This window comes from Notothenia coriiceps, unplaced genomic scaffold (assembly GCF_000735185.1).
Source record: "Notothenia coriiceps isolate Sejong01 unplaced genomic scaffold, NC01 NC01_scaffold00008755, whole genome shotgun sequence".
In the NCBI taxonomy this organism is placed as follows: Eukaryota; Metazoa; Chordata; class Actinopteri; order Perciformes; family Nototheniidae; genus Notothenia; species Notothenia coriiceps.
This window is the reverse complement of record NW_011341456.1, coordinates 1-11,620: the sequence shown is the minus strand read 5'-3', so window position 1 is coordinate 11,620 and position 11,620 is coordinate 1. Positions and strand designations below refer to the sequence as shown.

At 38.5% G+C, this 11,620-nt stretch overlaps 2 protein-coding genes across 2 annotated transcripts in view; both read right to left on the bottom strand.

Moving 5' to 3' along the window:
• The window catches only part of slc22a15 (solute carrier family 22 member 15), a gene marked incomplete at its 3' end in the record, with an annotated part of 12,843 nt that extends 8,884 nt beyond the window's left edge, over positions 1 to 3,959 (bottom strand). The window contains exons 1-3 of the mRNA XM_010770335.1: positions 3,822 to 3,959; positions 1,462 to 1,599; positions 740 to 886 (exon numbers count right to left, since the gene is read on the bottom strand). Of these exons, the coding sequence (XP_010768637.1) occupies positions 740 to 886; positions 1,462 to 1,599; positions 3,822 to 3,905 (369 nt within the window). The remainder of the gene's footprint in view (positions 1 to 739; positions 887 to 1,461; positions 1,600 to 3,821) is intronic.
• Positions 3,960 to 5,463: 1,504 nt separating this feature from the next.
• On the bottom strand, positions 5,464 to 8,189 carry LOC104944759 (uncharacterized). Its single transcript, XM_010770334.1, has one exon. It carries the CDS (start codon positions 8,034 to 8,036, stop codon positions 7,329 to 7,331), a length of 708 nt encoding a protein of 235 aa, XP_010768636.1. The 5' UTR covers positions 8,037 to 8,189; the 3' UTR covers positions 5,464 to 7,328.
• Positions 8,190 to 11,620: the final 3,431 nt, after the last annotated feature.

Here is an 11,620-nt window from a genome sequence, read left to right as displayed (position 1 = left end):
TAATGGTTACACAAGACAAAACATCATTATGACATCATAAAGTGGCCAAAATCTGATCAGCTCATTTTCAGACAGGTTTTTATAGAAATGGATCAAAAAGAGAGAGAATCTTTGTTCCTGAAACTTTCAGTCTCTTTCCACAGAGGGGACACATGTTGATGTAGAAGAGACATGGAGAAGAGGGGACACATGTTGATGTAGAAGAGACATGAAGAAGTGGGGACACATGGTGATGTAGAAGAGACATGAAGAAGAGGGGACACATGTTGATGTAGAAGAGACATGGAGAAGAGGGGACACATGTTGACATGAAGAAGAGGGGACACATGTTGATGTAGAAGAGACATGTAGAAGAGGGGACACATGTTGATGTAGAAGAGACATGAAGAAGAGGGGACACATGTTGATGTAGAAGAGACATGAAGAAGAGGGGACACATGTTGATGTAGAAGAGACATGAAGAAGAGGGGACACATGTTGATGTAGAAGAGACATGAAGAAGAGGGGACACATGTTGATGTAGAAGAGACATGAAGAAGAGGGGACACATGTTGATGTAGAAGAGACATGAAGAAGAGGGGACACATGTTGATGTAGAAGAGACATGAAGAAGAGGGGAGGTGTTTTTATTCGGAAAGCACTTTGTCACTGTGTTTGAAAGGTGCCAAATATATCAAATATATCAAATATATTAAATGTATTAAATATATCAAATATATAAAGTGTATTAAACGTATTATAGATATTCCCCACCTGTCAGGTAAACAGGTCTCCTGCCGATCTTATCGGAGAGAGGCCCGAAGAAAACGTTCCCGAACAAAAGCCCGGCGAAGAACAGCGACCCGGCGAGACTGACCTTATAGGCCTGCTGCTTCACCAGAAACCACTGCCACAAAACCAGAGAAAAGGTGGATTTACTGACCCGTTTTTGTGTGTTTTGCTCAAAATACAAACTATTATTTTCCATACAGTATGCAAACAAACATGGCTGATTGTATACCTTGAATCCAAAGGCAGCTTTTTAAGTACAAATAGCAAACGATAGACAATAACTAAGCAAATAAGTATTCAACTGGAAATAATGCATAACTATCAAGAACACTCAGTGGACCAACATACCATTCAAATACAACATGATAACACATAAGCTGACTGAAAGACGGAGATACATATAAAACTATTTCTGGATGAAACTGATAATGCACAGTTGGTACTTTGGTATCTTTAACGGATGCTTTGAGTTGGTTTGAATGATTAAAAAAGCCAAACTGAAATGCAATAACACCAAAAACACACTGACAATAATGAATGTGTTTATAGAAAAATGTGTAAAACTGGTGATGCTTTTAGATAACACATTTAAAAACAAGAAAATTAGCAAAGATAACTTTAAATACATCGTTTTATATATAACTATTTCTGTACTTCATGGATAATGCCTGTGATCTCCGTCTCTCTCACCTCGGTCACTATGGAGTCGATGTCCTCGGTGAAGACGACGCGTTGCAGGCCGGACGAATCTCCGTCCTGAGGCTCGAGGTGATACTCCGGAGTAGATCCAACCAGAACAATCAGCATGGACTGACAGGCCATATACACCTGAGACAACACAGGTAGAATAGAATCCTGTACTGTCATTATACAGCACATGGGTCAAACTCAAGGCCCGGGGGCCAAATCAGGCCCTTGGTGGATTTAATTTCGGCCCGCAGGATAATTTCTAATTCCTATTAGATCTGGCCCGTCGGTATATTGCACGCACACCTTCACTCCATCCTGAGGGTCTCCTCAGCTCAGAGCCTGAGCCCAAACATTGATGACCTTGCACCCAAGATGAGATGCCAAGTATCTGAGCTAGCATCACAGAGCAGCACACTGAGTTTAATGGATGTTTCCTTCTGCACTTTCTCTCTCACGACAACAGGGCATGTTTGGTTTGTCTTTGAGGGGAATAGTTTTTTTGAAGCTGTTGTTGGCCTGTGGGAAAATGTAATCATAAGAAATGACTCTGGAAAAGCTGCAGATAGAGCCATAAGAAATGAATGCAACTGATTATTTAATGTTTAATGTTGTTTTTATAGGCAATCATTTAAGCTTTGTTAGTTCCTGGTTTAAAATGTGCAATAAGTTCATTTCAATAAGTTCAGCAATCAACATTGAACCAGTCCGGCCCTCGACTAGTACCCATTTTTTTATTTTGGCCCACTGTGTATTTGACCCCCCTGTTATACAGGTACAATGAGATGAGTAGATCTAATCCTTTTTTTTTAAGGTGCCATCAAAAATACAAAAAACAAACAAAGAGACATACAGCATTCAGGAGAAGACAACATACTAACAACAAGCATTCATACTTCAATATGCAGATACAGTTTAAAGTGCAGGAATATATCGGCTTAAGTAAAGAATAATAGGTTTGAATGTGTATACAATATATATATATATATATATTGTGTCATTGCAAGCTGGAGTTTAGTGCAATTATTGTTCTGGGGAAGAAAGTGTCTGTTTGTCTGTATTTGTAAAGACAGTACATATTGTAATGCAGAAGAGCTCCATACAAATGGCTGCAATGGGCAACAAATGGATGCTATGATTGAACCACTTGTTAACCAGCGAGGGGGGATGCATTCTGACCAAAAAACATCAAATGTAAGAGATTAAAGTTGTACAGTTATGAGATAAATTCAAAGAAATGAATGAAATGTACTCCTGTGATAAACCCTTGATAACCAGCTGATGCAAAAACTAATTAATTGTCCAAATTATGATCCATAAAATACATCCTATAATCTTAATACTAACATACTTTTACTTAGGGAAGGTTTTCAATGCATGACTTTCACTGTAGTGTTTTCAAAGTGTTATCAATTAACCACTCTTAAAGAAATGCTATAATATCCGGTCTTTAATCCAATGTTTTATTGTTTCTATGTTCAGTTTAGCATCATGGAAACTTTTGTCATTGTGAAATCTAACAACCACTAGCTAGAGGGAGGGTTGGCTTAACCAAAAGGGAAGTTTTGCCAAACGTAATTTGCATAATGCAATATTTACAATGAAATGTGGCATGAGTCCAAATACAGTGCGATTGGGAAATGAATTGAAGCTGTTTTTTAATATGTGGCTTGTTGCAATAAATTCGGGACATGTATGAAGTGGCTATAGCCTATTTTTCTTTAATTAAAGGTCAACTTTCTTTAATTACAAGTTCATTGTGAGGAAGTTGGCGATTCAATTTGGTAATGGTGGCATGCAATACATACCACGTGGGGAATTACTTCAAAAATATGTAGTAATAAGTGGGTTTTGTGATAACTTTGGCCTAAGTTTGGGCTTTGTTCTTACAACATTATGTAAACATTTTGGACTTCGTGTGAAAGTACCCGGATGTGTTGCTCGTACGTCCTGTTGAAAAAAGAGGTTCAATACAATACATTTATGTAAAAACAAGCTTTGTATAGTGTGCCGAATTAAAGAATAAGAAGTCAATATTTAAAAAAGTGTTTAATTAAAGGCAACTTTTTGTGTAAAGTTACAGATAAACCATGCAACACTCAAATCTCAGTTTTTCGAAATGAAGTTCTCTGTCGTGCAGAGTGAGCTTGGTCAATTATAAGCAACAGCTGCAGGCACAAAGCTGCTAACATGTTGCATTTATCTCACAGTTAAATGGTATTTTCTTGCTCCACATTTGAAGGTTTAAAAAGCCCCCTTGTAAAGCCACGTAGCGTTATTTCACCCGCTGTTGTTGCAGGGACAGTTTCCGCCACTGCTGCTTGTTTTCATATATAAATGTATATTTGTTTTAATGCACAAACCTGTGTGAGAACAAGCACAGCCACCGCCCGCTGCTGGTAGGGTCCAAATTCGCCGACAACTTGAAAAGCTTCTTCTAAATCCATCCCAGGTTGGACGGCCAGGCGGTTCTCTGTGTGTTAGCATCACCACTAACAAAGAGTAAATAAAGGGGTGTGTGTGCGCCTGTGTGAGTGGTGACAGAGCAAGTGAGAAATCCGCACTCACTTCCGGGTTCGTCTTGCTGTCGAATCAGTATCAGAAACTGTTTTATTCATTCTTTATTCGTCCCTCAGAGGAGAAAATGTACATGTGTGACAGCAAGTAGAGAGACAAAGATAGCTTGATATTAATTAAGAAGTATGCAACAACAACAAAAGATTAAAGATACATGTTAAAATTACACTATTTACTATTTAAGATTCAAGATTCAAAGCTACTGTGTAGAGATGGCAATGAAATTCTTCTGACCTGAGCTCCTCCAACAATGCAACATATATAATCAAACACACATCAAATACCAGTAACAGTATGAGATAACGCAAGTGAAAGAAATACAGGTGCACATCCATTTATGGTATATACTGAATTGCACATAGTAGTATTAAACAACAGGGATGTTATAGTAGTATTACTATGTTAATAATAATATAACGCTGTACTATAGGGGTGTTATAGTCAGGGGTGCACACAACTTTCTCAGTAAGGTACTCAGATGAGTACCTGGAGTCACTGTTTGGTACTCCAACTTCTGGCTACCCTCAAAGTTCCCATGAAGCCCTCTGTATCGCGAATGTCAGCGGGGGGGGGAGCATGTGAACGTTGTGATCAGCTGTTTTAGCGCAGTGCTGCTGTACAGACCGACGTTAACAGCAGCCCTGTCTGTGCACACGGAGACCGACTCTGTGTCCGGTGATCTAACCGCCTTCTGGAAAAGCTTCACAAGTACGTCGGTACGCAAATGCCCTTTGTGACACAAGTGACGGTACGCATTTCAGATTGTTGCCGCGCATGCGTACCTGCGTACCACTTATGTGCACCCCTGGTTATAGTACATACGCAGACTGTATATCTAAAGGGGTTAACATATAGGAGGAATTTCCCCTGGTGTATATGGTGCATACATAAACACAGTCAAATATCATTATATATGAATGGTCCTATGACTTTAGGTTCTATTGTATGTTTCAATGTGGTATAAATACTTGTCTAGTTTCTTAGAAATACATTTTTCTATATTGTTGACCTACTCATACAGCTTATTTTCATTACATTGTTTATGTTGGCACCACCAAAGCAAATTCCTTGTATGTGTAAACGTACATTTATGATCCTGAAAGAAGATCAATTGGGCCTAAAAATACAACTATTATAACATTAAAATAAAGAGCAATATATACATGAATTATAGAAATACCAAAGAACGATGTACGGTATGACAAATATATGTTAAAAATTAAATATGTGCAGTGTTGGAATGAAAAGTGAAGTGCAGATATGAGAGGTCAGCTTCCACGGCCCTTCCTCGTTTCTCTAACCGCCTGCTCGGTTCACCTCCTCGACTCCTCTCTCCTCGACTCCTCCGCTCGCATCTCCTGTGGGCGGGACTAAGACACGAGGATAGGGGTCGAGGAGGGGTCACTCGATAAAAAACAACAACAGATTGTTTAGCAAGACTCACGTTTATTCACAAAGGCACTGAATATAAACAGATAACAACTTAATAAATGCTAACTAAATAAATTAAAAAAACAATGGAGATAAATGCATTTTTGCAAGCCATTTCTAGAAGTCCGTGGAATTCCAAACATTAAAAAAAAAAGAAAAGCAGAATACAAGTGCATCAAAATATCAAAAGTAATCTAATTTGTACTCGTAATAAAAACATGTATATTACAAAAAGTGTACATTCAATGAAGCTTCGTCTTCAACGTCTAATTAAAAGTGGACGGCGTGCCAACAGTGCGTTTCTTTAAGTGCTTCGGCTCCTTGGACTCAAGTCCTCATTTCATGAAGGAACTTAGGCACTGAGTTTTCAATATAAAAAAGCCTCACATTTAGCTGAGTGTCTCTTTTTGGAGGATGGCGATAAGTTATTACGAACATGTGGATATGGTGGATTGTAAGAAGTAATACTCGGAACTGCACACTGAAATGTATATGATTTGACACTGAGTGGATGTCATTGAGTACTTCAACCCATTCCTCTTCCCTTATTACCAAGAAAAATTATATTTAATACTATTTTTTTAGTATTGATCAATTTATTTCATGCTTTTAAGGCTTGAAAAAATTGATAAATAGTGCATTCTCGTCATCTTACATCCTGATAGATTGACAAAAGATAAGGTGGTTGTAGATAAAATGATAGCATGCAAGTCGTAGGACAGCAAGTATCAATTACATTCATTATCGATGAACTCAAATCCAGTTGATTGTCGTGGATCACAAAAACAAAAACAAGCATAAAATTCACACATTTAAGAAACGTGAAAACAGATCATTTCATGTTTTTTTTCCAGACTAAAACAAATATTTGACGATCAAAATATTTGACAAATAATTTCCTGTTGATCGTTTTATCTTGAAAGGCGACAGAATCTTTTCTCCCAGATATTTTGTTGCAATGTCGCCAAGCTCTTATCGGCATATGCACACACATTAACATCTAAATCATGTTTTCACTCGTTCACCCAAACACTAAATACTTTGAGTGAAATGATCGATTAACACAAATCCAAAGCGAGTTATCATGTATAATAATAATCAGAAAAAGCTAAACATAACTTTGAAGTAATATTCAAATAACAAAAAAATTGTAAAAATTCAAATTGGATTATCAAAGTAGATGGCTGATTGTTAAAGTTCATACATTAGTCCTCTCATATCGATTTTTGATCATGAAGACAATGTCCCTTTTAACAACAGGCTGTGAATTTGCATTTGATATTTAAATATAAATCATGTTTTCATGCTGCTGTGCAACCAAATGATTCTTTTGGGGAGGACAGTGGACAGTATGACAAACCTTCTGGTGCATGTAACAGTCGAGGATGCACAGCTAAAAAACACACACAGCTCATGTGAAGCAAAACATATTGAGATGTTTTCCCAACATGTCCGCAGGTATAGCAATCTGCCAGATGAGAAAAGAGCTTCACAATTAACTATCCAGTTCAGCATCCGGTTCAGCATCCAGTTTAGTATCCAGTTCAGCATCCGGTTCAGCATCCAGTTTAGCATCGGCTTCTCCTTTTGCAGCTGCGTCTTCGATGACAGTGTTTTTCTCATGCGGTGTATTGGGCGGAGGGTCTGTAGGTTCTTCTTGGCTGCCTGGTGGTTCTTCCTTCAGCAATGGATCGGCTACTCCCCCTGCAGGACCACCTCCACTGCCTGGTTGTTCATCTGGTGATGTATTGTCTGTAGAGCTTGCATTAATAAGCCTAGCGGTTGTCTCACCCTCAGCCTTATAAGCAGGTGCATTTCCATTTTCAGCCAGGACGGAGTTTTGCTTCCCGCAGGGGCATTTATCATTTTTCCATACCCAATAACCCACAATCCCAGCAGCAACACCGAAGTATCGCACCAACGATGCCAACAATCTGACCAACTGGAGAGGGCTTTGGTACTTCCTTCTTGTAGAGTTTATTTGGAACTTGAGCACTTTCCTTCTCACTTACTGGGTTCTTCATCTTGCAGGTGAAGGTCTTCTCTTGTCCATGCTCTTCCCTGGTGATGGGCATGTCTTTCTCCGACTCTTTCCACTCTCCATCCCCGGTCTTCCAGCTGTAAGTGACGGGTTCAGCCCCGGTGGTGTTCCCGTCACAGGTCATGCTACATTTGTCACTTTCATCGCTGCATATCAGCGGGAAGAACTCTATCTTCGGCTTGGGAACATCTTTGATCACTAAAACGTTGTATGTCACTCTTTGCACGTTGCTGTTAACCTCCACTGAATACACACCCTCTTCCTCTTTGGTCATTTTCTCCATAGCTAAACTTCCAGAGACTATATCCAGTTTGATGTTTAATCTGTTATGGGCCAAATCAACCACACCTTTGATCCATTCTGCCAGAATACTATCTTTAAACTTCCACTGGATGATGGTGATCGGATCGGAAGGAGGAGGCCTCAAGTCCAGCGTCACGTTACCGCCTTCCTTGATGAACTTCTCCTCAGTAGAAGCAGAGCGAAGAGAGGCCAAAACCAGCAGAGAAACCACCAAAACTTTCTCCATTTCGTCCACGGATCAATACACGACTTTACGGATGTTCATAACAGATACATTAATCAATAATGTCGTCAATTCGCCGCCAAGAAGACACCGAGTAACACCGAGTAGCACCACACCCTGCGTCAACGCGAGAGAGTGAAGTGAAGGAAGAAAAGGAAGGGAGGGGCCCCAGACCATAGGTGTCCAAGACAGTGCCTGATTAAAATTCGACAATAGGGACTTTTTATTATCAAGCAGCATATTGTAAAAATACAAACATGCACAACTATTTAAATACTCAAAATAATTCTAAGTAGAAACAGATTATAAAAATACATTTAAATAAAAACAAATATATGTTTTCTCTATATACTAGCAGCTTTGTGTTTCTACTTAGAATAATATGTATTTGATGTATCATTAACTATAATAATATAATATTAAATAGATATGAATGAGTTATTTGACTTAATATAGGCTACTTAAAGTATATTTCGATGTTACTCCTTTTAAACATTTACGGGACACAATTCACTGGGTTGTATAGTGTGTGTTGCACCACGGACGAGTTAGTGAGTGCACCTGTGTTGTGTTGTCATTCTAGCTTGTGTAGCGTGTATACAAAATCATCCTGCTAACTCCCATTCATCGGCTCTACAAAACTGTCGATTGTTCTTTTTTAACATTCAAACATTAAAAATAACAATCGACATTTATCTGAATAAGGGAGGTGATTTATTATCATTACAACGTAATTTCCCGATCATTTAAATGATGGGAGTCAGCAGGATGATCTTGTATACACGCTACACAAGCTAGAATAGTATTACAGCTATAACTATAACTATATATATATACATAACTACAATACTATACAACCCAGTGAATTGTGTCCCGTAAATGTCACCAGTGTAAACATAATTATATAAATAACCCAATTTGTGTTCTGTGAAACGGAAAAGGATATTACATTGTTTTTGTTACTTTCGTTGCAGTGTCTTCAATGTAATTTAAGTTAGCTTCCTGTTTTATTTAGAATTATTATTATTGCCTCTTGGGTTGCTGTACAGCCAATGCGTGACGTCATTGGTAAGCGTAACGGACCCCAAGCAGATCTGGTATATCTATGGTAGCCCGAGCACATATGGTACTGACACTGGAATGGATCGGAATTCGGAAAAATTCCGACCCGAGCATGGCAAAAAGCCACTCGTTTCAAGACAATTTGTTAACAAAACTCGGGACAAATAGGCTAAAAACAGCAGAAAAGAACCTTAATATTTGTAATCCAAAATATACATTTGTTGTATTTATCGTGTTGGGTAAATTACTTCTTTTGTAGGTCGCTTTCCGGTCACACTGGAACATATTTGACCGGAGGACGTTATTTTCCGTAACACCAGTAAAAGCTAGGAACCGAAAGTGTGACTCAATCCAAATGCGAATGTTTTTTGAATGATCTAATGCAGGGTGTAGTCACATACCAAGTGTTTTCCAGGACCAAAACTAGTTGGCCGAGTAGCCCATTCAGAATACTTCATATTATAACATTGTGTTACAGAGGTGGATGCACATATGATAAGAGATACTTTTGTGCAGCTAGTAAAAGTGCATTTTAATGTCTGTATATGCTTTGTGTAGCTTCATTTGTAAATTTAAATCATGAGGTGACTATTTTGTACTAATCTGAGAGGTATGTAAAGCTTTAAAATAAATATATTGCTGTTAAAGTACAATAAGTGACTCTGATATGTGATATAAGTATGAAGTGTGGAGGGAAACAGATCAGTACAACTTTGGTATTCTTAAATTACGTAAAAAAAGGTATTTTGTTAGGGTTTAACAGTTTGGTGTTTATGTAGTCTTTCCGTGGCAGTTACATGCAGGTAGTAGTATTCGTTTATTTGTCTCCGAGGAGAAAATGGGTTGCAGCACATCACAAGGCATTTAAAAAGAGAAAACATGTCACTGACAACAACATAGACGGATTAAAAAGAACTGACATAAAAATTAAAAAAAGATATCGGCAGACATGACAAGGGGCCTTGGCCCTCATTTGCCAGAGGGAGAGGGGGACAGTGCCAGGCCAGCTGGGTAAACAGTGTGTCCTAGCCATCATTGATTAAGGAGTTTGATGGCTTATGGGACGAAAGACAGCCTAGATATGTTATTTTTAAACAGAGGGGCACGATATCTCCGCTCGAATGGCAACAGTTCAAAATAAAAGGCAAGATCAGGTCACTCACATTTTTAAAACTAAGCTTTCTAGACTAGAAAATTACATTCCGGACAATTTACTGGACAATGTTATGGCCCTCCGGACTGACTCGGTCTGTGCCTCAGTAGCGTTGCCGAACCAGCATCTGATGCCGAAGGAGAGCACACTTTCAATAAAAGCATGATAAAACATCTTAACCATTCTGTTTGACATTAAAAGACAATAATTTACGTAAAAATAACATACTTTGTTGAGACTTAGCATTTACTTTCTCAGACCATACATCCCATCTGAGCTTGTGGTCAAGCACGACACCAAGATACTTGTGCTCAGTGACACATTGTATAGGCTGCTTATTTAAAAGAGTAGGGTTGGGGGATTGTGCTTTTCTAAAATCAATTTCCATCTCCTAAACCACCGGTTTCGAACCCACCTGCTAGCTACTGTAGTGACAAACTGTCATTCATTTTATCTCTGCGTGAATGATTAGATAATTTCACCTAAATTAAATGAAACTATGTTGATGGTTAAATCAGCTTCACATGTAGGCCTACTGAGTTCTGAGCCATTTAGATCTCTAAAGGCCTTGGGGCTTGTTGTTTGATTGAATTAAACACAATATATGCACTCCACTGTGCTGTTGTAGTATTTACTGTATCTGAAGCTCTTAATACGATTGCTCATATTTCAAGCCATCTTTTTCCCAGCCCCTTGCTTTGGATAATTTTCATCAACCGGCCCCATTCCAAACTAATTGAATAGCCCTGCTGTATGATATACATCTGATGTCAGGGCCCATGTTATATTAAACCTAATGTGATAAGTACATTAGTTACCAACACAATACATCTTAATAAGTAGTATTTTCTAGTTCTGTTCTATTTTAAAAGGCCTTAGCTTGCTGTCGTGCAATTTTTTGAGTTTTCCCTGGAATGAATGTAATGTTTCTTGTGAAATTGTAACATTTTTAAGCCTTTAGTCTCCAATCATGAAGCTCATAGATGCGATATAAAGAAATAGATATTCATCCCCAGATAAAGACACAGCTCCCAACATCCTCCTCTCTTTTTGTCCAATCAGGTGTCGACTCTGGAGGGCGTGCTGGAGGTTCGAAACGAGCACTTCTGGACCGTCGGCTTCGGATCTCTGGTACGTTTCTCACAACTAAAGATTTAAGACGAGGCTATTTTGTAGCTTTTAATTTACGATCAGAATCAGTTTTTTAGTGATAAGTCGATTTTTAGATACATTTTGACGTAAAATAAAAAGAGCTAATATAGAAATACCATCAAGAGCTGTTAGAAAAAAAAATGAATGTGAAGGATCTGGATTTAACGTGAAGCACCGTGTGGTAGTGTTGTCACGATACCAACATTTTGGTTTCGATACC

Coding starts and splice junctions, on each gene's coding strand:
- LOC104944759 (XM_010770334.1), bottom strand. CDS start 8,036: ATGGAGAAAGTTTTGGTGGTTTCTCTGCTGGTTTTGGCCTCTCTTCGC.